Below are 27334 nucleotides of genomic sequence, written 5' to 3'. Positions count from 1 at the left end.
TAAAAAGGGTTTATATCCAATTTTCCCTTTATGAAAAACGCATTTTTGACTACCGAGCATTAAGTCAAAAAATTTCTTACCCTCGATAATTATGAAGAATTTTCGTTAAGTCGTCCACTTTTTCTTTTAAAGCAATGTTCTCTTTTACAACAAAATCATGATCAGCATTTTCTTTTTGCTTTTCAGAAATTTTTTTTATTTCTTCTTTTAACAAAGAATTTTTCTTTTTAAGAATAGCATGCTTCAAGGCAAGTTTTTCAAAATTTTCAAACATTTCATCATATGAATTTGAATGCTCATCATAGGAACATTTTTTATTTAAATATACCTCGTCTTTGATTGCCATGAATAACATATTAGCCACTTTGTCTTGACTATTATTCCAATTTTGTTCTTATCATCGCTATCATCCCATGTGGCTTGAAATGCCTTTTTCTAAAATTTTTTTTTTGTTCGTGTACTCGGTTCTCTTGTGACTCTGCTTATCACAATCCAACGAAAAGTGGTCGATTCGTGGAGTGTCCCTCGAGAGTTTGAAACACTTGGTTAGCCATTACTCAAGATTGAAAAATCTTTTGAAAGTGAATACCAAGCTCTGATACCAATTGAAAACCGAAGAAAGACTAACCAAGAGGGAGGGTGAATTGGTTATATAAAATTTTTCGAAAATAATGCAAATTTAACTAATTAACAAATAAGATAATAATCAAGTAAGATAACGTGAAAAGAACAAGTGGAAAGGAAAAATAAGGTGCAAACGATATGTTATGGAGGTTCGATTCAATCAACGATCTACATCATCCGTTACCAAGCTCTCCGTCACGAACAAGACTTTTTTTCCATTATTGTTGATTGACTTATGGTGTAATCCAACCCTTAAAACACTTCCGATGACTTACAATCAAGGACCACCGATTCTTATACAACGTCGAGCTTTTCGGGACTTAACATGGCACACAATCAAAAACAATAAAATGAAAAATTACAAGTGAAAGCTTCTCTCTTAATAAATGATATGAACTCAATTAAGTATCAAGAAAGAAGTAGGCTCAAACTTCAATATATAACAAAGAATGTAGCTCAAGTGTTGTCGAAAAACTTTGATTGAAATAAGAGATATTTGCAAGTTTTGATTACTCAAAAAGTTTTTTAAGAATCGAATAATTTAATCTTTTAAAGATTGAGAAATTGGTAAAAGAAGATCAATAAATGCCTCACTTAAATGCTCAAAAAAGTATATCAATGAATGCAAAGTGAGGGGTATTTATTGTTGTAAAACCGTCAGCAAATCTGTCATACCGAACGAGTCATGTCGGACATCCGCTATTGTACCGGATGGTTCACTAGCCGTTGTATTTCAGAAAAGTTAAAAATTTTTACCAATGGTTCTGCCGGACGTCCGCTACAGTAGTTTTTCGTGTAAGAAATTTCTAATGATTTTGACCAAGGTAATACTCTGAAAAACATTTTTAACTTGATTTTTCAAGATAAGTGGTACTTTATAATGTAAGATTGAATTCTTGAAAAAATATCTTGTGTAAGAATTTTGATGAAATAAATTTTTTTTTTTTTGAGTATAAAATCGCTTGAGCCTTTTAAGATTTATTGCTAAATATTGAAGCATATTACCTTTACATATGAAATTAAAAAGTTCAAGACTATTATCTTCAATAAGGCTCTTCGTTTTGTCATGCATGCTAGACTTATACTTTTATTTAAATAGCAATCTTCAAAATGTTGATTATACCTCCGTATCGATTGTCGCTTTGTTTTGAACTTGGCCTCTTCAAATTTGATTTGCAATATTTTCTATCAACTCTCGAATTCAATTTGTTAGAAATAAACTTAATTTGTTTGTGATAATCAAAATTAGAAGTCAACCGTAGATTAACACAATTAAGTAAATTATCCACCAATTAATTGATACAACATGTCATTGATGTTTAGTATAATAAGCTAATAGGAGATCATTTTATATACACTGTTGGTGTCCGAGCTAATAATCACCTCGAACCCGCTTTACATAAAATTAGAAATTTTTGAGACATGGAATTGGATTCCTTGTAGGCGCAGTGTACAGGCAGCTCTTGTTTCCTGACCTGTTAGGGTATATCCCGCTATTTACCTCTCTCACAAAGCTCTAGGGACAGGACGGTGGGGATCCTCAAAGTTGGGGTTCAACATTTTTTTTTTTTAGAAATTCTTTTAGATATAACCACACAATGCAATACTGGGTCGAACCAAACAGCTTAGCTAGGGAGACATGACCACTAGCAACTTGAAAATGTGTCTCCCAATGATGTGACCACCACCTTAGAAACCACTTCTTAAAAGACAAGTGCCACATCCGACTTGGGCACCTCTTCATCTAGAAATCGTAGGGAAACAATTATGACCTAGGAGCTATGACATAAGTAGAACGATGGCATGTTAGGTTGAACTCAGCAACCAATCAGAACTCTTCAATTAGGGTGGTAGCACACACATCAAGGTCAACACTATAGCAATGTAACTAGGATTGGTTAACATTTGACAAAAGGCCTATAAAGAAGGGCAATGGTCCCCACCCGAAAGCTCAAGAAACTCTTTGTAGTGTAAGTGTTATGCCCTAGATCCAATCTATTTAGGTTGTAAACGCTTTTAATATATTTAATGTATTTGATTTTGGCGAGATCTATTATTTATTTAAATTAATTTTGTGATAAATAATATTAAATAATAGAATCTGAAGATCCAATTTTTAGGTAATCTGTTAATCACAAGGAGTTGTGATTGTGAGATACAAATTACATATAATTGGATCTTGAATAAACCATGGTCGTAAGTAATAACGAGATACGAATATCGTTAATACAGTTAGACCATCACGTGTGGCATTTCTTACTTGTGAAGTAAGTAGCTGATCTCACGAGCTAAAGTGTGGTGACACTTAAATGAACACGTGGATGTTTTGTTATAGAACAAAACATTGGAGACCCGCTAAGAGATTCCACATAGATAACTATCTGAGTGTGAGTGGCTAATCCCCAACGTTCGGTAGTGGAATTGGTCCTTTGACTTGAGGTCATCATGGTACCTTATATGAGGACAGCCATACTTTGGCGGTGTTGGATGTTGCTCTGAAAGGGGCCGCAAATACGACATCGTTCGGGTACGTCAAGAATTGTATGAAGGTTGTGATTGATCAATAAAGGATTCGTCACTCTTAGATAGTAGGAGATTATGATCTACGTTTCATTCAATTAAATCGATGATGAAATCATTGGCCAAGGTGTACTCATAAGTCGAAAAGGAGTTTTCGATTTATATTGACTTAATAGTGGAGTGAAAGATATGATCAATGATCGAGATTGACACAATTTCATATCTCGTAATTGATCGGATCATATTGACGAAGGGATAATAGTTTCATGGTAAACGAACAAATTTGATTTTGTCATACCACGTGACATTTTCCGTCACATGTATTGCCCCAACATATTGCTAGATATCAATCAAGGACGACGAGTGTGAATTGACGATAAATTAAAAGGGAGTATTAATTTATCAATTTTTGATTAGATCAAAATAATATTTCACAACGTTAGGCATCGTGGTCAGGAACCTAATGGGTCGAACACAAAAGAGAATTGGAAGATTGCAAATTGTCAATTGGTTAATTTAACAATCGTTGGATAAATTGATTAATTGAATTAGTTATTTATATTCCCGAACTAATTAATTGGATTAATCAATTCACGGACCGGGTTTAATTAATTTGATTAATTAAATATTGGACCGGACCGGACCGGGTCTGTTTGGGTTTATATATATACATAATTAGGGTTTGAGATCCATAAGATTTTCATTATTCTTGCTGGCACAAAAGAGAAACCCTAGCAGTTGCAGTCTATTCTCTGTATGGATTTCATTGGAGGCTGGACAATTGGACAGCTGTGGGAGGCAGATTCAAGCTGCTGGAAAGGAATAACGCGAAGGAGTTTACAAATTACAAGAAAATGTATATTTCTTATCACAGTTTTTATCTAAATACAAAGCTGAATCCTGAATGGAAATTGAAATTTGTTAAATTCTACTGTGCATGTTTAAGTAAATTCCCAACATGTAGTACACACCAAAAGTTTCTCAATGAGGATTACTCATTTTCATTTATAATTCCAGCGATTACCCTACTAAATTCACTTTAAGTTGATTTAAATTTATCACATCATTTTTATTCATCAACATATCTTAATGTCTATGAGTGTCTATTTTTACTTTAACTTCAATCAAAGCAATCAATTTCATTCATTCAAGTCACCATGAACAATGTTAGAGATCAAAACACATATAATCATGCCAAGATTTAGTAACAAAAACAAGAAAATCGAAAGAAGCTAAAACATGGACTATTTTATTCTCTTTCACTAGATGAAGCGACGAGAACCGCCATTAACTGTTGCTCATTAACTTCTAGCAACAAAGTGATAGTATTTAAAATTACATATTTATTATCATATGAGATCAAAACACATATAATCATACCAAGCTTTCTTTGAAACACATCTTTCGCATTGAAAAATAGTTAAGCGTTAGTTTAAAATAAAAAAATCAGAAAACGTCTGTTAGAAATAAATTTAGCCCTTGTTTGAACCCTTTTTTTTTTTCAAGAAAATACATTTTTGAATAGTGCAATGATGTGAAATGTGTGGTTAAAAAATAAAGAAAATTTTTGGATTTGCACTTAATAATATTTTATTGAAAAATGTGTAGTTAAAATGATGTCAAAATACTATTTAAAAATACATTTTTTTCAAGGAATGGGGCTCAAACAAAGGCTTAATAATCTTTCTTTTCTTAATTAGTTCTCATATTAATGTCATATTTTATCTTTTAGTTCTCATATTTAAACGTAGGCTTATTTTCAAGATATTTTTATTTATTACGATATGTTCTTGGTATGTGTCGAAGAGTTCATGCTAAAGTAAAAATAAATGAAGAGTTAAAAATAACGAGTCAAAGATGACTGCTAATCATAATTTAGTAATTCGATTTTTATTATTTAATTTCCATTTCAACATCACCTTTTCAGCTTATTTTCAGATTGTCATCTTCACTCATCAATATGGTTTTTTAGAATCATTTTAAGTATACACGGTGAACTTCACAATATATTTTTTATATTGAAAAACTATTAAACTGCAAGTTCAGAAATAATAAGTAAATACTGTGAAAATTAGATTTAATAATCTGATTTTGTTTCCCTTTTTAGACGTCAATATAGTTAAAATTCTATTAGAAATCAATTTGACTCGTCTCTTGCTCGTATAATGAAACATAAAATATATGACGCTATTTTGAGATGTTTCTGCAAGTTTTTAAGTAATCTTTAAAAAAAAAAATGATAATAATAATAATAACAAAAATTTTGGGACCGGCCCCCAACACTCGACGGTATCTTATCCCTCTACCGATAATTCCTCTTCAACAAGATTAACATTTTAAATTGGAATCCAAATCTCAATATTTCAAAGTTTGCTAAAAAAAAAATAGGTTTAATATATCTAATGGTTGTTACCCAACACATGAAAATGTTAGTGCGAAAGTCTACTTTCTCTTCATTTAAGAAAAAAATTAATACATCTAATAGCTGTAACCTACTACAACCAACTTTTTTAGCAAGAGTCTGATTTCTCTTTTGTAAAAATTAATAATTAATATATCTAATATCTATATTCTAATACAACAAAATTGTAAAGCAAGAGTCTGATTTCTATATGTTTAAGAATACATAAGATAAGGAATCTCCTGGGCAATTCGAATGTGAGGTACTTTCCATCTTCTTTCCTAGGATGTTTCAACCTTTAAGAATACATAAGATAAGGAATCTCCTGGGCAATTCTAATGTGAGGTACTTTCCATCTTCCTTCCAAGGATGTTCCAACTACCAGTCATAACTTCAACCCTCCTCTCTTCTAAAATAGTAGTATATAATAATTGATATCCCTACATTTGTAAACATACTTCTCTTTCTTTGACTCTTTCCTCGATTAATTTTCGTTTGTAGCAAGCAATGGAGAGAAAAAGCAACGTCAATCCTTTTCAAAATCATGACATCCGCATTGCAACCCCTCAAGGCCAAACTCCTACCAGGGTCCGTCGCTCTCATTTTCCCAAAGATTTTATCTTTGGTGCGGGAACATCAGCTTATCAGGTGTGTGTACTTATTGTGTTATGTTTGTTACGTGCAGAAGATTTTAGTTTCCTTTTTCTTTGTTAATATTCTCTACAGTCATATTCACTTATTAAACATGCTACTAATATTGATTTGAAGATAATAAGAATTGATAAAACAATCTTGAGATTGTATGCTGAGTATAAATGTGGAGCAATGCTATTCATAGTTGCTCACTATGATCTTACGTGACATCCTACATGACAGTATGTAATTTGATCTATTAATATGATAGTTTTTTATTCTCTCATATATCAAATCATTAACCAGCACATGTATATCATATAGGATGACTGCGATAGGAAGTGACTGCAAATAGCATTACTCATATATATATATATAAGCAGGCTCATGCACATGTAACTTAAATTGCATGTGTTCTTATAATTATGGGGAAAAACGTTAAGGCGTGCAACAAACAACAAACGCAAAAGAAAACGAAAAGGAAAAACGAGAATGAAATGAAAATGAATTTAGTTGGACAGCCACTTAGCCTCTCTCTACACAAAGTTAGAATACTCAACACACATGCATGCACAACTTTTTCTCTTTTTTCTGCTTCTCTCTACAGTCTACACTTTATCTATCCCACATAAATTTAGCTGCGGTTTTTTCGCTTACAACAATCTGTAAGAAAAACACTCCTAATTCGGTTATGGCAATTTATTTTCATTCGCTGAAAGTTGCTGCTCCAAATACGGCTTCAATACTGCACCAATTTATTTCCTTCCTTTCAATCCCAACTTCATCGAATACTACAATGAACCCACTAAAGTGGTGCTTAGCTAAGTACCATAGAGCAGAAAATGCAGATCTAGGGCAAAAATACAAGAACAAGATCGTTAACTGAAAATACCATACTTCAATTTACTTTTACTACATAATATTATTCATTGCAGCCGCCAACCTACTATATTCTTTCCTGAATCTTGCTATGTGTACAGCACTTTTGTACACCATTGTTGACAACATTTTCTTATGGGGTGGTGGAGGTCACGATTAAAATAATCATGGGTCCACATCGCGTGAGAGGACTGTCAAAATTGATGTATAAAAGTGTTATACACATTGCAAAACTCTTATTTCCTTTACCAAGACCGATTAAAATATTTTAATTTTTAGTAAAATCTATTTAATTCGTTTTGGGCCATATGTATAACATGTGCAGATCGAAGGTGCCTGGAATGAAGATGGTAAAGGAGAGAGTAATTGGGATCGTTTCACATCGGATAATCCTGGTCTCTCTCTCTCTCTCTCTCTCTCCCTCCCTCCCTAAAGTGGTGCTAAGTACTACTTTTACTACATAATATTATCAAAAATGCTCCTCATCCAGGCCTAAAAACAGGGGACTGAGGTGGCACCCACCTCAGCCCTTGATTTCAATTGATTCAAGGGAAATCAAGGGCTGAGGTGCACCCACCTCAGCTCCCTGTTTTTAAGCCTGTCCCCGGGCCCGAATCTGGAGCAAGCTTCTAATATTATTCATTGTAGCCGCCAACCAACTATATTCTTTCCTTTAACAAGACCGATTTTATATATATATATATACACACATACTTATTTTTTATTTATATATATTGGGGTGGCAGGCAAAATTCAAGGTTGTAGCGATGGGCGTTTGGCTATTGACCACTACCATCAGTGGAAGGTATTTCACTATTGTATGTTTATTTTACTTTAACATTCGATGGGCCCCTATATAATTGAAAATAAATTAATTTAAACTTATTCCGTGGTGGTGCACATGACACTTTAATTAAATTAATTCAGAGCTTATCTTTCACTAATCACGTGGAAAAAAATAATACGCCTAATAAGATAGATTTAGACCAAATCGTTTATTGATGAATAATGTGAAAATTTCACATAATTTGAAATATGTAAATTTATGTATAAACAAATACTTCACTTATAGGCAAAATTTTACTTATAAGTAAAATAAGTACGTTTTTAAAAAATTCAGAACATCTTTTGCTTAATCAAAGTTAATGTTAAAAAGCAATGACAGTACCATAACAGTACCTTAAAAATTTAACTTTCTTTTATTTATATGTAATGAAAGATAAGTTATTCATACATAGAAAATGTAAATTTACTTATACATATATAAGCACTTTCATTTATAAATAATTTTTTTTTTACTTATACGTAAATAAGCACATTAACGTATATTTAAGCCCTTGTTTGACATATATTATAATGAGAAATTTTAGTAAAATGTATTATGGAATAGTATTTTTTGAAAGAACGTATAGTTAAAAAAGAAGGAAATGTTTTTAATTTATGTATAATATTATTTTATTAAAAAACGTGTGGTAGAAAATAAGATAGAGAAAAATGTATTAAAATTTTAATGGGTTTCAAACAAGGGTTAAATACAAAAGTTTTAAAATAAAATATCATTTTCATTGATCGAAGTTAAAAATAGGCTAGTTTTTATTGTGACGCAAATTTAAATGTTAACTTTTGGAAAAACTTATGGTTTTTTATTTAAAAATAAGAGAAAAGTAAGTTATCAAACGAGACAAGAAATTGTTTAAAAGTAACTTTACATTTTTTTTACGCTAAACCAAAACTAATGTTGTAATTATTTTTCTATTTCAAAACATAAATGTTGTTTTGTGATAAGGTGTAGCTTCTATCATAACACTACACCATAATCTACCTTAGTACAATTTTTCTAATCCTATCCTCACAAATCATAACCCTCCTAAAGATATCCATTTGATACCAAATGCAACCAGATTAACTTAAAAATTAATTGTATTTTTAAATAATTTTTTTTATTTTGTCACTTATAAATAAACATTTTACTTATTTTGACAAGTTTATGTTACTTTATGATATAAAAAAATGGAGGAGGAGAAGAAGAAGAAGAAAAACTTACACAAATTTTAACATAAGTAAAGTTGAAGTTTAGCAAAAAAGTACAAAAATTTGTGGCAACATATTGAGTGACTATAAGCATAATTCATACAAGTAACTTTTATTTTTCAAACAAGTATGTTATTATTTTTTATTTTCATTTCTAAGATAAAGTAAGTAATTTGTTTTGAAAAGTATTGGCTTATTATCAAATAATACTCTAAAACAAGTAATTTATTTGCAATTTGAACCCAAAAGGAAAAAAGATTTACCTTAAATCTACTTATACATAGGAACAGAAGTGCCAAGTGGTGACCAACCCACAACATTTTAATTGTTTTTCAAGAGTAATATAGAATTTTTTTAATATATACATAGACACCTATTTGCTCCCTTAACATTTTTTCGCCCCTTACAATTAAAGCCATAACTCCACTACCCCATACGAAGAAAATCATAGCTCCATTACTGCTTATAAGTTAACATGTTAAGCTTAGCAAACATGACAAAAGGAAAACTCGAACATAACCGTTTCATTTAATTTCATTGGATTTTAATGAGAAGTCTGTCCTCTATTAATTTCCAATAATCCCTTTTCAAATTGTGTGCCACAATAGCAAGAAAATTTCAGAAGTTTTTGTACTCATTTTCAATATTCTTGCAGAAAGACGTGACTTTGATAAAGAAAATAGGTTTGGATTCTTACAGATTTTCGATTGCATGGACGAGAATATTGCCAGGTATATATATGCGTACATATAGTGCATCATTTTTGTCAAATATTATAATCAATTCATTATTTGTGCTTCAAATTTGTATGTTAGGAGGAAGATTAAGTGCTGGAGTAAGCAGAGAAGGAATTAATTACTATAATGATCTCATAAATTTACTCTTGATCGAAGGTGTGTTTATTTATCTTTAACATTTGGTGTTTGCTTTTGTTAGCTTCATAAGTTAAAAATTAAAATTAATGTGGTTTTATTAGAAAGTGAAATTAAAACGATAAAAAAGCTTACCTTGGATTCTTGTAAACTTTTTGTACAGACATTACACCTTGTGTAACCATCTTTCACTGGGATGTTCCCCAGTGTTTGGAAGACGAGTATGGTGGCTTCTTAAGCCCTCAAATTGTGTAAGTAATTCAGTCTTACATAACTAGGCACATTTACCTTGGGAGTTTTAAGAAAGGAAAGCAAATTCAAAAGAAACATGGATATTTATTCAGAAAGAATATCGAGGAAAACCCTTAGGAGAAATTGGATCTCTGTATTATCAAGTTTAGCTCATGTACGAAAATTGAGTAAACTAATGTTGCAATTAAAAGGCATATAAGAATTACGATGTGAACCATATTTTGAAATATTCTTGTGCATTACAGGGAAGATTTTGCTGATTTTGCTGAGATTTGCTTCTGGGAATTTGGTGATAGAGTGAAACTATGGATCACATTGAATGAGCCATGGAGCTTTTCTGTTTCTGGATATGCGTTAGGTAATTTTGCACCTGGTCGGGGTCCAACAAAAGATGACCCTGTAACAGAAATTGTCCATCGTCATAGATGCAATGTTGACGGTCCAATTGTTTGCAACGATGGAGATCCAGGCACAGAACCATATATTGTTGGCCATCATTTGATCCTTTCTCATGCAGCAGCAGTTGACATATACAAGAAAAACTTTCAGGTTCACGTTATTAACATTTTGTAAGAAAGTCTAAACATTTAAGTATTTGTAATAATTTATGCAAATACATTTGCACAGAAAATTCAAGGAGGCAAGATAGGAATCACAAATGTCACAGCATGGTATGAGCCACTCAATAACACAACAGTTGATAAAGAGGCTGCTTCAAGGGCAGTTGATTTTGCGTTGGGATGGTATGTTGCTCTGCCCAGTTTATTTACAATGATTGGCCAATTCTTATTTATGAGAATTCAGAGAAATATACGTGGCAATTACGTCTTCAAGAAATCAGAGTACTTAGAGCTCATTCGGCTGGACTTCTAATTTTATTTCTATTTCTTTTAGAAGAGCTTATTAAGAAAGTTATCTTAATTAGTATTTGAAAACCAATTTTCGAAAGAGTTTTCCAAAAGAACTTTTAGAAAAAATTAAGTTGGGCCAGCTTTCTTTGACAACCCTTATAATTAAAAGAAGTGCTTTTCTTAAAAACCAAACAGGTATAAAAGTAGTTTTTAGATCTGAAAAAAATAATCCTTTTGACTCTGCAAAAGATGGACCCTTAGTTAACTTCCTGATTGATCTATATTCATAATTGAACTTTGCTACTATTACTTTTTTTTTTTTTTTTACACCTTTGTTGACAAATGCTTGAGTTGGCATGCATTTTGACCCTTACTTTGAATTTCAATTATTCAAATCAAAGGCCGAAGTGATGCTACCTCAGCAACTGTCTACGAAGTTATAAAACGCTTTCTGTACAAGTAGCTTACTGTCTTTTAAGTAGAATTTTTAGTTAGGGTTCTTTCGTCATTTAATCATTAGGTTACTTTATAAGATTTTCTATTTATCTACAATTAGAACTTTGTTATGCCTTGGTTCTTCATGTTCATGTATTGAGAGTTTCTTAATTGTTTCTAATTATTTGATATCACAGAGAATCATTGAATACTTAGGAAGATGAATTGAAAGTATGGCTTTTGTGGATTTTTTAAGAATTAATAAAAGTTTTCTATGGGCTTTTATAGATTTTGATTAAAGACTTTTTAAGGACTTTTCATCTAGTAAATTCATTATATACTTGAAAAATTACAATCTTTTTTACTATATAATTAATATTTTCGAGAACCTTGATGCCCACATAATTTTCTTGAGTAAAGCAATTAGTCACGGCCCAGTTATTCAATTTTGGAGCAAATAAAATAATAATAATAAAATTTACTTCAATTTCTGAGTATACAACCAAATTTTTTTCACGAAATTAACATAATTTCGAAGAACACAATTGTTCTTAACCAAAAAAAAATAATAATAATAAATTATTAGATTGATTATACGGAATTAATCTTCACAAATCTCATAGTATATGAGATATTTTTTTTCAAGATTTGTTATTTTTATTTTTCACCAAAATTTCTCTAAGTAGAGAATTCTCCAATAATCACTGTCTATTTGAATATCTCATGATTTATAAAAACTTTTAAAAAGTTTCAATTAAATGCACGATGACTTTTAAAGACTTTTTAAAAGTCTATAAAAATCTTAATTGAATACATTTAAGCTTTTAGAGTATTTGCAAGCCATAAATCAAACACAAATAAACCTTTTAAATCCTCAAATCCTTTAAAAGTCCTAAATGCATACACACCTTAAATGTCCAAATTCTCAATATTCAGGTGAATCCACGAGATTTTTTTATTTTTTTATTTTTTGAAAATGTTAATCTTATTCTCTATTATTCTGATGCATCCACTTAGGAATTTATTTTTTTTTTATTTTTTTTCACTTAAGAATTTTTTTTTTCTTTTTTTTCTTTTTCTTTTTGGTTGGGGGTTGTGGGCGGGGGAGGGGGGTTGTTGGCGTGGGGGAGTGTTAATAGTTTATCATGAAGCCAAAGTACTTAATTAGATTGGGTAGGGAAAATTTTGAATGTGATCAGAACTTCCCTTTAGCCGGTTCGTCTTTGGTGCTTGATTTGGTGGAACTTTAGTAATCAATTATGTAGAATTAAGTGGGACATAAAATGGCTCCTAATTTAGCATTTTTCTTCCTGATCACAAGTCTCGATCCTGTTTTGTGCTTTTTCAGGTTTGTAGCACCCTTGGTTACTGGCGATTACCCACCAGTTATGAGACAATTAGTAAGACACCGCCTTCCCAAATTTACACCAGAACAGACTAATCTGGTGAAGGGATCCTATGACTTTTTAGGCATAAACTATTACACTACTCATTATGCAACCAATTCACCTAAGACACCTGGTGTAAAACCAAGTTACCATACAGATCAGGAAGTGAAAACATCAAGTAAGTATGAGATCATTTTCTTGTACATGATAAAATCATAATTTTTGAGTAATGATATTTAGCCCCACCGGGGTTACAACCCCAGTCTAGATGGCGTTAATGTGACATTAAGTGATACGTGGAATTAATTTAGTCATTTAATTCCACCTTTCATTTAACCTACCATCTAACGTCACCTAAACTATCCCTGTGGAGCTACATAACATTAGGAGTCATTACACTCTTGTAATGTGGTTCTCACTCTCTCAATACTTGGTAGCTGAACGTAATGGGACGCCGATAGGTGAACCGGTATGTTTCTCGCTTTTCCCTTTCCTTAGAAATAAAACTAGAAATAGATCAAATAATCCCTACAGTTTATGCTTCAACATTTTTATATGCAAAAGAGACTTCATTGATTTAATTAGTGCATTATCATTTAAAAACAGGTTTCTCAATGAATTATATTACTTACTATATACCATTACTTTATAAAGCTTATACATAAGTTTATAATATGATTTTAATGATCTCGACTTTTCAGGCTGGTTCGACATGGTTGTTTATTGTTCCAGAAGGGCTTTACAAGCTCTTGGTTCATTTGAAAGAAAGATACAATAATCCCGTCATTTACATCACTGAGAATGGTAATTTCATAGCTTAATGTTAGACTTTTTTCGACAGCAAGCAATTTGTACTCTTTATCAATACAAATGTAAATTTAATGGATGATTGCAGGGGTGGGTGAATTGAACAATAAAACAACAGTTGTAGAAGCTCGGTTTGATGATATGAGGGTTAGATATCACCATGACCACCTTGTCCAACTTAAAAAAGCATTGGAGTAAGTAATCATTAATATATATTTTGATTAGACTCAAATAGTAAATTGCGAAATTAATTACCTGCACTCTTGCGAAAATCAATGTTCATAATTTCACATTCATCTTCAGCCAAGGTGTTCGTGTGAGGTCTTATTACTTATGGTCAATGTTCGACAATTTTGAATGGGCGGATGGATACACCATTAGGTTTGGCATTATTCATGTAGATTTTGAGAACAATCAACTGAAAAGGTTCCCCAAAAGCTCTGCTATATGGTGGACCAATTTCTTGGACACGAAGAAGGTCAAGAAGCCCATCAAGATCAAGAAGGATAAGAAGCAAGCCAAGAGGCGCTTCCTTTTGTTTTGAAATGCTATGTTGAATAATGCGTGTATGGATGCATGCTTGCAGCAGTTCCTTTTGTTCCCTTGTAGTTTGTTTGAGGGGCTCGGTAGCTCGGTTTGTGCAAATGAAAGATTTCTAGTGTGTTCCAGTTCTCTTTGCTGTGTCAAATAATGCATGTTTGGATACGGGTGTATTTGTATATACCTGTTGTGTATACAATTGCACTCTTCATGCCAAGAACATTTTAATTGTATTTGATGTTATGAATTCAGGTTGTGAAATTCTGTCTTTCTGTTTCGAAATTGTGTCATTCCAAACAAAACATAGTGTGTTAATCACGTCATTTAATCGGGACTGAACTGTTTTCACGGCCATTTCATGCGAAACAAAGAAGATTGATTCATTGACTTTGCTTATTAAGTATTACTTCAAAAATTTACTCTTGGCCGTCAAAAAAGTTTATAGTTAAATGAAAACATTGAACGATACTTACGTTTATAGACCTACAAGAGTATTTCCAAGATATTCTCTAAATACAAGATATTTTCTATTTTAGAGATTTAACGCTTAAAAGTAAGCTCTAAAACACTCTCTTTTTAAGTTTTTAGAATAGAGAGAATTAAACTCTCCCTCCTTTCTTACTTTACAAGTGTTGATTTCAAGAAACAGAAATTATTTTCTAAAGCTAATGGTGGAATTTTCAGCTGGAATTTTGGCAGGTTTTTGCCTTCTGGGGGAGGGGACTGTTTGGGTGTGTTTTTGGACAAATTCTTTGTAAAAAAGAAGAAAGGTGAATTTTTCGCCATTATTTTGGATGAGAAATGCACTTCAATTGGAGAATGCTAAGATTTTCATGTGTCGACCTTTAACTATACCTTAATCCGAGGTGAACTTTTATAGAGTGAAAAATTGGATCTTAGATTTTTAACCCTTTATTAGTTGTACAAATGACCCTATTTATAGACGATTGTAGGGATTTTTTTGGTCATTTTCATGTACTGACATTCTCTCATCATTATGTAGAAAGACATCCAATTTCTAAGATTCTCTATAAGGTAATGTTTTTGCGATGTTATGCGCGCACATGGTTCTACTACACTGAAGTCAATGTGATTGTGTCAAAGTTCGCACTTAAATAGAATCTAGGCCCGAGATCGAACCAAGGCCTTTCATTATGCTGTTTAGACGAGGATTCCAATTGTCATTTAGCCAAGTGATTGTGGGTTTGCATTCTCTTGAAGGAGAGCCTAGGTGGCCCACGTGGAGCCCCAGTAGAAAATAATTATTTTAACATGTATCAATAATAATTGTATTTAATAAGACACACGTTGCAATTCTTTACTTTTTATGTTATTTAAATATAGTTAAATTGGTTGGCTACTAACATTTATTAAATACGTTAAATAAAAGATAAGAAGAAATCAATAAATATTTTGTTAAAAAAAAATGAAGAGCCAAAATATATAACATTATTGAAGTATATAAAAAAATTTACCCTCTAAATTTAAAGATATTTTCTATCATACATAAAATGTTCTTTATAAATAAAAAAATTCTTGAAGATGCTCAATTGATTCATAAAAATAACAATAGTCAACCTTAATGCGGCTAACAAATATTGATAACATAAAAATATTCTTTTTCAAATAATTATTATAGATGAATTTTATGTTTTAAAATCTCATCTTTCACTTTTAGCCCTTTTTTGAGCCCCATTTTAGTTGGGAAATATATTTTGAAATACTGATTTTTTGGAGGAGAACGCATGGTTAAAATATGAGGAATAGTTTGCAAATTATATGTAAAATTATTTTATGGGAAAATGTGTTATTGAAAATAAGTTTTGAAAAAATAGGTGCCAAACATAAACTTCATGTTATATATGAATGGGAAATGTTGGGAAAATAGGGGGGCTAACCGCCCCCTGATAGAAATCCCACAATAGAGGGGTGGGGTCCCATTAAAGGTTCGTGTATATTAATAATCTGTATTAAATTATCAAACATTAATAATCAAGGATAAGATTTATGTTTGTGTATATGAATATTCAATGCACGTCTCCGAATGTTCTATTGCATACAACGTCATCGTGTATTGCAATAACCTAATACTAGATTAAATATGGTAAGCCTTATATTGTTTTCTGAAACTTTTTTCTATTTTAGAATATTTGTGAATTTGAGTGTTCGAGTTCCTAAGAGTCGACAATTGCTTCTAACAAAACGTTATTAGAGCTTTGTTGAAGGAATTGTTAAAAGATTGGAGCCTCAAGTTCCTAAATTAAATGGCAGAATTAAGTTCAGTGGAGATAACAAATGAAGGCCTTTTACATCTCCGAAGACGTGGGAAATAATAGCACTTGTATTCGGAGAATTGAAGGATCAAACAAGACTAGCTGAAGCACAACTTGCACAATTGAAGGAAAATCGGAAGAATGACCAAAAGGCACTGTTCACTATTTATCTAGCCTTGAATAGAGTAATTTTTGAAAGAATTTAAAATTCTAATTCAGCAAAGCAAGGGTAGGATATATTGGGTTGGCACTGGTTCGTCGGGTCATATTCACTTTGTTGTATAATTTTGACTATAATATAGCCCCTGTTTGACCTCCAATTTTGGGAAAACTGTGTTTAGAAATTGTTATTTTTTGGAGAATTAGTTATAGTTGAACATGCATTGCACGTTGCTCTAAAATGCTTTATAGGTGCTATAAAAATAATATTATGAGATGTGAGAATAGGAAAAAAAAAATTAATACAAATCATATATGTGGAATGAACCTTTTGACTCAAATGAATTAAAAATCAGTGAAAACAATTTAAATAGATGAGGAAGTCAATTAAATTAATCCATCCTTTTACTATTTTAATCCAACGAATACCATTCTTTCTTTATATTCACTTAAGATGCTTTGGATATATTAGTTGAAATTATTTATTATAGATACGCATTATGTTTCTCATTTACCTTCTTTGTATCTTAACAATTATTAAATATATCAATTACAAGAAAAATCTAATAATATTTGTTTTTTGCTCCAAACAGTTTTAACGAATTTAATTTATTATCCAATCAAATGGAATGAATCTATCAAATATACATTGACCATAACTAACTAATTGACAAAGTAACTTATGATAATATTGTTCAAATAATTAAATAAATCAAATACATATTGAAAAATGAAAGCAACAACGAAATCCTGTGGCAACGAATTCCACATGTTCAAGTGACTCACAATAAGTGGACATACAGATTGTCGGACAACAGCACGTCGCACATCATAAATATACCTGGAAAAATGGATATTTCTCCGGATCGGGATGATGATGTCCCGCGTCGTGGTGGTATTTGTCATGAGGCCAAATCATGTCTGCTGCTAGCGCACCAATGACGCAAAGCATGCGCTTGAAGTAATGGCCAATGGTCTGCAGCGAATGTTCGAACAACATTTGTACCTGTCGATACCCCTTCCCATGCGCCAGTATGCACAAAAATATGTCGACCTGCTCATACACATCAATGTTTGTACTCATTCCAAGCCATATTGTTCTCTAAGAACATGTGTAAAGTGTCTGAACATGGGTGGGTATATTATGAACTGCTGGAAGCACGTTTGTAGATACACATGCATATTCTGTAACATGAATATATGTCTGCTTCGTGATGTAGGAAACAAGTAACAGTGTCCCCTATCTGGTTGCATATACTGACGTACCATCCGATCAGCGATCCAACAGTATTGTAGCCACGTCAACATATCCACCTCCAGTTGCTGCAGTACGTCGTCATCCGAACTATCGTCCGAACTGGTATTGGACATGAGTTCACAATCGGTCTCGGACGACGTATGCGAACTAGATGTGTCCGTCATTTTTTCGTACTGCCACATCGAGAAGCAATAAAAAAAGTATGTATAGTTTGCAGTATATAATAAATTAAATATATTAAAAATGAAAATTATGGTATTATTGAAATAACTATTTACAAATTTTAAAACAAAAAGAAAAGTACTATTGAAATAATTAAAGGGAATCTACTATTTTCGGTGTTTGCTTCACCCTCTGCGGTGTCTTCAAACTTCAAAAACTTCTTCCTTCATTAACTACCATGTCATATTCTGAGTTAACGTTCCAATCATCTTCTCATTAATCATCAATCAAATCATCTTCCTAGTCCAATTGATCAGGTACGACTACCACCAATGCTAATTCATCCTTCACGCTCGAGTTTAATTTATTCTCTCAAATCTGCTCAATTGTTGTTGTGGTTACCTCAGCATCCCATTCTTCTTCACTATTATATTTCTCTTGCTCGTAGGAGGTTGCTATGTTGCCTTATACTGGCTCCTTTTTAAACCAAAATCTCTAGCATAATGGTCTTGTTTCCCATATCGAAACACGAGCCCTTAGTTCGTTGATATCTTTGACCTCTCTTGTCACAATTTTGCTGATCTCTCCTTGTCTGGTAGCTTCCCTCAATCCATCCTTTAGATTTACCTCCTTTAAATTTTTTATTATTTTGTTGACGAGGTTGACCTCTTTTTTTATAATTATATAATGCTTCTTCCTCTTCTTTCTTTATCAAGACTCCTAACATTTGTCTGGTTAACGCTTCTTGATCTGCTAACAAATTTTCAAGATTAACTAATGAAGGTTGCTCGAGCCAACCTTGTATTGCAGCGATAAAACTTCTAAATTCGGGTCTCAATCCATGTATAATTATTCTTCTCATTTGAAACTCCGAAATTTTACTTAAAGCATCTAACTCAGAAATTTCACAACACAGATATTTAACTTTATTAAAATATTCACTTATTGTTAATTCTCCTTGAGTGATTGAGAGCAGCTTGTTCTCCAACAATTGCAACCTCAGGTCATTTTTCTTCGAGAATAGTGAGGATAAAGTGTCTCATGCTTTCTTTGGTGTAGTCTTATCTCTTATGTGCTCTAACATATCTTCTTCGATTGTCGTTTTTATAACGAACAAAGCCTTACCTACTTTGATTTTCCACTTCTTCGTAGCTCCGGCCTCTTTTGGCGGCGTTACGTCACTTCTGCTAACTATCTTCCACAGGTCTTGCCCTTAGAGATACGGCTTCATACAAGTTTGCCATGTGGTATAATTATGATTAATGAGCTTCTTTACTCCGCCTACCGCTTATAGGTCGCTCATCGTGACTTGATTTACCTCCTCGTAATCAAGCAAGCTTTACAAAAGCTTCACAAACTTCTTTTGTACACGAACTCAAGAAGCTCAAAAATCCTTCCTTGACCACCTAGCTCTGATACCACTTTGTAGAATTTAAGACTTAAAGAAATATATTATTTTACTTATGAAATAGATTTTACACTCTTTTGGACACACTTTGATGATATGGAGACACTCCTTACTAACACACAACACTACCTCACTATATCTCTCTTTCCCACTTATTCTATTTGCTCTCACTCTCTTTACACACTTTTTCTCTCATTACTCATGCATACATAACCGCCTTGTGTTTATATGTGTTCATGGATGATTGTTCATGGTTCTAGTATGGTGGTGAACCTAATTCTAGATACATTCATAAATGGTGGTGATAGTAATTGAATTCTTTTAGCATCTTCTAGGCATGGATGCATTCTAGATTCTTCTAGTATCTAGTCATGAATCATCACCAATTTTCTAGAGAGTTCTTGGAGCTTCCTTAAAGTCGGTGATGATCTTCAATTTAATTCGAAAAGATTCCCATTTTCCCCAGAATTCCACAGAAGGGTTCTTTAATTCGTTGCCAGATCAATGAAAAACAGGTGATCATCACAAGCCTGTACTAACTTATATAGTTTGATCAATCTAACGAACTTCATTAAAATTCCTGTTTGAATTTGCAGGCTAGAAGGCAAGGTGGCTATAATAATTGGTGGTGCCGGTGGCATTGGGGAAAGCATGGCCAAAACTTTAAAAATATGTTAGACTCAACATAATGTTTGGCAATGCTAGTATCCCCAATAAGACTGATCTAACAATTTTGGCAACTGATTACCAAGACTTTAAGAGGATCTTCAATGTTAATGTTTTTGGCTTATTTCTATGCGCTAAACACGCTGCAAGGGCAATGATTCCAGCCAAGAAAGAGAGCATCGTGTTTACTGCAGGTGCAACTTCTGTGACTAGCGGGAATGCTCCTCATGCATTGGTAGGTTTATGAAGAATCTGTCTCTCGAATTGGGGCAACACTAACACTAGGTTGAAATGAATACGGATAAAGAACATAGAACAAGGGACCAGGAGCCTGCCACCCAAGTAAATACCTGAGGGATATAGAAATCACCACCCGAAGATATTAACCAAGGGCTACAAGGCTAAGAAAACTCACTATTCTTGGAATCCATGAAAAGATATAGAGTTAAGAAGAGAATGATGGACACCTCTCAAAAAACATAATTTGTATTCAAAACTATCTGCCTCAAGGCTTACAATGATGTGAGTTATATAGTTGTGACTTGGAACAACCCTTCAAGCATGAGTAATTAAATTAAATGAACTTACATGAAATTAAGAGACAAATTCATTCATTCATCATTCATGTACATTAAAGTCTTCTAGGAACCTTGAAAATATGAAAACAGCTGGACAATCAGGAGTATAATTACAATAACTTTCCATAGAGATGTCCAAATTCAGATCCGTAAAAGGTTCTAGAATCCTTACTTAATTATCTTTCCAACAATACATTATGTGAATGGAAAATATGTATTCAACGTTCTCAGAATTCTGATGAAAGTTTCCCCATAAACTTGTCTTTTCAACTCACCATTGAAAGAATCTTGATTTCTCTTTGGTCAAGTATTGTAATCAATGACACTCCTGTGTCAAGCAGGAATTAGAATGAATTGCATTTCTCCTTTTGCTGTGGCCACTCCGCCGGTAAAGGAAGGGTTTCAAATCACAGAAAAGCTTAATCTGGAGGAATTTGTGTTTAAGGTAGCAAACTTGAAAGGGTATTCTTAGAGGCAAATGATGTGGCTGACGCTGTAGGGGGTTTTTTTTTGTTTTGGAAAGTAATGAGTAAAAATATGTAAGTGGGCATGGCCGATCCTGAGGCGAGGCGGATGAGGCCTACGCCTTAGTCCCAAAACTAAAGGGGGCCTCGTTTCCCTGGCCAATTTTTTATTTTTTTTAATAATAAAATGAAGAAAGTAAATTGAATTAAGAAATCATTTTCATCTCCAGCTCACATCTCTGCTGCAACTGGACACTTCACTCTTCACTCTTCACTCTTTCTTCTTCTTCTTCATTCTTCCTTAGGCTACTTCTCTTCTTCTTCTTCCCTGCACTTTTCACACTTTCAGAATTTGTTGCCCCTTCTTGCCATCACCATTGAAGGATGGTTCTAGAATTGATGCAGCTACATTCCACTGACATACAAGAAGCTTCAGCAATTGACCATCCATGTCTATATATATGTGTGTGAGTGGGAACAAAAAAGAGTGAAAAGGAGTTGAAAGAAAGGTAGCGTGTATATATATGTGTGTAATGTGTGGTTAGGAGAGAGAGGAGTTGGTGAAGGAAATATAGATACAAGTGTGTAAGGATAGAATAAGCAGTGTAGACGTGCAGTGTGTGAGTGGCGTCAGGCGTGAGTGGTGAGAGGTAGAGAGAGAGAAATATAGGAGAGAGGTAGTGCATAGTGAGAGAAAGTGAGTTGATAAAATAATGGGTGAAATCCTAGTGTGTTTAGTTAGTATTTTTCGTGTGCATTTGTGTAAAATTTATTTCATCAAAAAAATTTTATTTTTCTTGTGTGTTCCAAAACTCAACAAGTATCAACTCAATAATTTGGTATCAAAGCTGAATAAAACTTAACCTCCCGCTTCTGCTGCCCAAGATGGTACATTTCGGGCTCAAATTGAAAATTTTCCTTAGGTTCTTCTTCCTTTTTTTTTTAGTTTTTTGGATTTTGGGACTAAATTTTGTGGACCTTTTGCTTTTACTGAGTTGTGGGTTTCTTATTAAATAGATTATAAGTGATTTTAGAATTAAACAAGTATTCAATGAAGACGTGGGTTTATTCTTTCTTTAAATGAATTTAGATATTTATCTATTCATGTTTGTTTCACTCCAATAGTTTTTCTACTAGTTTGTTGGTAATTTATAGCTTTTTATGAAATTCATTAGTGTTGAGCCTTGTAGTAATTATTTGGCTAAGAGATCTATTCAATTTGAAATTTATAGAATTCTATTTCAATGTTTGGATTTATGTAGTGGTAGTAGTTTTTGCCCTTGTAGTAATGCAAAGAAGAAATCTTTTGAAAGCTCATAAATGAATAATTTTACATTTTCCAAAATTCATTAGAAGTAGAATTTTAATATATTTGTTTGTTGTTTTATTATTAAGTTTTAAGTTAGCGGTAGACATGGATTTAGGGGGTTCCAAGCCCAAAAAACCATTTTTTTGGGTGTAATTTTTTCTTTTCGCATATTAGTTAAACTTGAAATTTGTTTGTCTGGTATCGAATCTAATACTGGATCCATACTTAGTTAGCAGTATGTTGCATAATAATACACTGTTGAATTTTATATTTACGCTGATTTTGCGGGGCCTTACTTATGGAGTTCGCCTTAGGCCCCCAAAACCACAGGACCGGCCCTGTAAGTGGGCAGTTATTGATGGAGGTTATAGCCTTCCTAATATTGCTCTGAGCGATGGCCTAAAGAAGTAACTTTCTCGAATCATTCATGCCATTATTTTGTGTAACAAAACATGTGGTGCATTTTTGTAGTCAGTATTCATATGACTAAACAATGAAATGTAGATATTTGTCTATAGTGTAGAGTCGTCCTATCTTTACTAACAAACATGTTATTGTAACATATATACAGTTCTAGTATCTTCTTGGGTAAAGACTATGAATGGATAATGTTAGATATTGGCCAATAATTTGAGATTAAACCATAGTCCTACTTTCATCTAGTTAATTAGACGTTCCATCCAATGTGTTGACCTAACAATGATGCTTAGAACTGTATAAAATTTCCCTAATATATTAGTTACATAGATTTTAAAAATAACACACACTTCTATATATCATATGATTCGTGAGCCTTCAAGAGAGTCGGTCAAAAAGAGCATACTAAGGAGGGAGATTTGAACCATTTGGGATAGTATACTGGGTCCAACTCCCTGTGAACAATACTTACTCAATCGAGAAATATATGCGTCTACCAATTTTTGGCATTTGGATTTCTACTTGCTCGAAAGAGAGAATTGTGCCTCTGCCAATAAATGGTTTCTATTGTTACTTACTCATTTGAGAGATTTATTATCTTACCAATTTGTTGGCTTTTGGAAGTTTTAACCCTTCTTGTCATCTTTTTCATCAACTAGTTTCAATATATTTATTGATTTATTTTACACAAAATGAGATGTCGAAACTATTGTCAGGACCTTTATGGGGTTGGTAGTTGACATGTACATAAATGGAACAAAATATAATTTATTAACTAGATAATCTAGGTCTTCTGAATGGTAGCTTTTTTTTTTTTTTTTTTTAAAGGTTGAACCCTAACTTTAAAGGTCTCCCACTACCCCGCCCTTGGAGTATCGTGAGAGAAGTTAATCGCGGGATGTGCTCCAACAGACCAAAGAACAAGAGTTGCTTGTACACTTGTTTTTTATTGGATGTTTTTTTTTTTTTTTTTTGTTAAAGGTTGAACCCTAACTTTAAAGGTCTCCCACTACCCCGCCCTTGGAGTATCGTGAGAGAAGTTAATCGCGGGATGTGCTCCAACAGACCAAAGAACAAGAGTTGCTTGTACACTGGTTCTCACAAAGAGTCTCAATTCATATTTCAGGAATCGAACCCTCACACTGTGGCTGTCAGCAAGACTGAGTATGTCTCATCCTTATCCTTTGCATCACTGGGATATGCCCCGAGGGCTTTTTTTTTTCCCCTTAGCTCTTGGCTAGTTGATTACGCCAACTTGTGGAGAGGATTCCGCTATCCACTGATTTTTCCTTTCGTTTGTCAACCTTCACAAAGTTTGACCAGTGTATCTTTTTGAGGACTCGTTCAATCTCCTCCTTCAGCTGCAAAAAATCTTGTGTGTCGTAGACATGACCTTTGTGAAATATCAATACTTTTTTCGATCTCATTTACGTCATTCAATTTCCAACGCACCCCTAATCTCCATTAGAATGTTAGTCATTTAAGTGTTCAGAGGGGTATATAACCGGTATGGTCGTTGTCCTGTTTGATCGGCTTATCTATTCCTATCATACCTTGTATGTTCACCCCTGGACTAAACATGGAATTTTCTCGTGTGGCTCTGGCTCTCTACAGTCTCCAAGTTTCCTGGTGATCAAGAACGCCTCCTCAGTATCAACCTACAAATAACAATTGTTGGATAATTTAATACTTTTAAATCACCAAATCTTTCATGTTAAATCATCAAGAATACAATAATTAAAGCGGAAGCGTACCTGAATCAGACATGGTTAATGCAATAATGAATTTCTCAGTATAGTCTTCCAAATCTACACGCAATCTCATTTTCCTCTCTGTGATGGGATATAGTAGAGAATGAATAATACATGCGTGTGATCTGGAGACCATAATCTATTCATATAGCGACACCCTTTTACCTAATTCGGCCCATCATAGAATTAGGATTTGGGCCCAGTCTCTACACATATGTAAACCCACACTTTAATTGGATATATTAAAGCTCAAAATCGAAACCTCATTAGATCACTTTAATTGGGTTCAACCGAATTCGATAGCCTATAATTTAACACACAATTATTCACACATATAAACCCATCTATTGATTAAAAAAATCCTTACAATCTCCCACTTGAGCTATACGTGTCACCTTATAATTGTGCATTAAACATAACCTTATGAGTACTCAGAATTTTACTATCATTACTGAATGTGTCCCCAAACAATCCCATCCATTTTATATCAACATAGGATCAAAGCGGCTTTCGCTACTTTCACGTAGCTAAACCCATCAATGGTCATGTATATTAATAAAACCGAATGACATGTATCAAGCATGGATGTGTAGCATGAAAATTACATGTAATGTGATCTGTAACTTGCCTATTTCCAACTAATCCACCTTAATACCTTAGTGAGATCATTTTAAACAAGTTCAGAGATAATAAACAAAATAACTTTATAACTGAAAATAACTTTAACTTTAAACGGTATCTAAAATAACAGTACATATGTCCAATATGAAAAGCAAAAATACAAACTCCCACTGAAACTAGATATCCTCAAGAGACATTACACCCATATGAGCAGTGTGCTTATAAAAGACCTTGGGTATCAATCCCTTAGTAAACGGATCCGCAACCATGGAGTTTGTCCCAATATGCTCTATTGACACTTGTCCACTCTGAACTCTTTCTTTAACAGCCAGGAACTTGATCTTTATGTGTTTTGACTTTGTCGAGCTCCTGTTGTTATTGGAATATAGCACTGCTGATTTATTATCACAAAATATCTTAAGTGATCTTTCTATATTGTCCACAATGCGCAGCCTAGTGACAAAATTACGCAGCCATAATTCATGATTTGATGCCTCATAACATGTTATAAACTCCTCTACCATGGTGGAAGTAGCTATGAGTGTCTGCTTAGCACTCTTCCATGAAATAGCACCTCCAGCAAGCAGGTAAATATAGCTTGAAGTGGATTTCCTACTATCTTGGCATCCCACGAAATCGGAATCAGAATAAGCGATGATCTCCAGCTGATCTGATCTCCTGTATGTTTCTTTGTAAATACCGCATGACCCGTTTGGTCGCTTTCCAATGATCCATTCCCGGGTTACTTAAATATCTTCCTAGCATCCTAACAATGTACGCTATATCCGGACGCGTACAAACCTGAGCATACATCAAACTCCCTATAGCTGAGAAATAAGGAATCTTCTGCATTTCTTTAATTTTCAAGTCATTTTTAGGGCATTGACTTAAGCTGAACTTGTCTCCTTTAGCGACAGGGGTGTCACATGGTTTACAATCTTGCATGTCATATCTTTTAAGTACCTTTTCGATATAGCACTTTTGTGATAATCCAAGAATACCCCGAGAACGATCTCAGTGTATCTGAATTCCTAATACAAAAGAGGCGTCACGAAGATCTTTCATCTCAAAATCCTTTGCTAGAAATCCCTTGGTTTCGTGCAATAAGCATATATCTTTGCTGGCAAGCAATATGTCATCGACATATAAAACCAAAAAAATGTACTTGTTCCCACTGAACTTGTGGTATATACAATCATCGACCAAATTCATCTCAAAACCAAATGAGATGATCACCTGATGAAACTTGTAATACCATTGACGAGATGCCTGTTTGAGTCCATAGATGAATTTCTTTAATTTACAAATCATTTGCTTTGCATCGTTCGATACAAAGTTTTCTGGTTGTAACATATAAATTGTTTCATCAATGTCACCATTGAGAAACGTTGTCTTAACATTCATCTGATGCAACTCAAGATTGAAATGCGCTACCAATGCCATTATTGTTCTGAAAGAGTCTTCCAAAGAAATCAGAGAGAAAGTCTCTTTATATTCGATGCCTTCTTTCTGTGTAAAGCCCTTTGCGACAAGACGAGCCTTATACCTCTCTACATCACCTTTCTAATCCCTCTTGGTCTTAAATATCTATTTGCAACCAATGGGTTTCGCACCTTCAGGCAATGGAACGAGGTCCCATACGTCATTGCCCTTCATGGACTTTATCTCTCCATTCATGGCATCGAGCTACTTTTGAGAGTTAGAACTTTCCATGGCTTGACGGAAGTCGATCGTATCATCTTCCACCATTCCAATGTCAACTTCATGTTCTTGGAGAAATACGATGTAATCATTCGAAACTGCACTTCTCCTCTCTCTAGTGGATCTTCTTAATGGCATTGATTCTTGAGGCTGTAGAGTTTGTTCTTCTAGAACAATTTGTTGATTTTAAGAGGGAGGTATGACATTGTCTTGATCTAGAGTTACTTCTTGAACAATATCAGGGATAGAAACCTGATCATTGTCAATGGCAATTGGAGGAATTTCAACATATTCCTCCTCAAAGACAAAGCCCATAACACTTTCTCCTCCCGCA

General features: G+C 33.4%; 2 protein-coding genes across 2 annotated transcripts; both read left to right on the top strand.

The window, feature by feature from the left end:
* Positions 1–6025: 6025 nt before the first annotated feature.
* On the top strand, positions 6026–11085 carry LOC111404673 (raucaffricine-O-beta-D-glucosidase-like). Its single transcript, XM_023033446.1, has 8 exons — positions 6026–6193; positions 7383–7452; positions 7804–7862; positions 9744–9819; positions 9904–9981; positions 10124–10211; positions 10458–10761; positions 10840–11085. Exons 1-8 carry the CDS (start codon positions 6053–6055, stop codon positions 11083–11085), a joined length of 1062 nt encoding a protein of 353 aa, XP_022889214.1. The 5' UTR covers positions 6026–6052.
* A 2071-nt stretch (positions 11086–13156) lies between these two features.
* Positions 13157–14370, top strand: LOC111403990 (beta-glucosidase-like). Its single transcript, XM_023032685.1, has 4 exons — positions 13157–13355; positions 13588–13690; positions 13782–13887; positions 13997–14370. The coding sequence occupies exons 1-4, from the start codon at positions 13293–13295 to the stop codon at positions 14235–14237; spliced, it is 513 nt and encodes a 170-aa protein (XP_022888453.1). The 5' UTR covers positions 13157–13292; the 3' UTR covers positions 14238–14370.
* The last annotated feature ends 12964 nt before the right edge of the window (positions 14371–27334 follow it).

This window comes from Olea europaea, chromosome 11 (assembly GCF_002742605.1).
Source record: "Olea europaea var. sylvestris chromosome 11, O_europaea_v1, whole genome shotgun sequence".
NCBI lineage: Eukaryota > Viridiplantae > Streptophyta > Magnoliopsida > Lamiales > Oleaceae > Olea > Olea europaea.
This window is presented reverse-complemented; position numbering and strand designations above follow the sequence as displayed.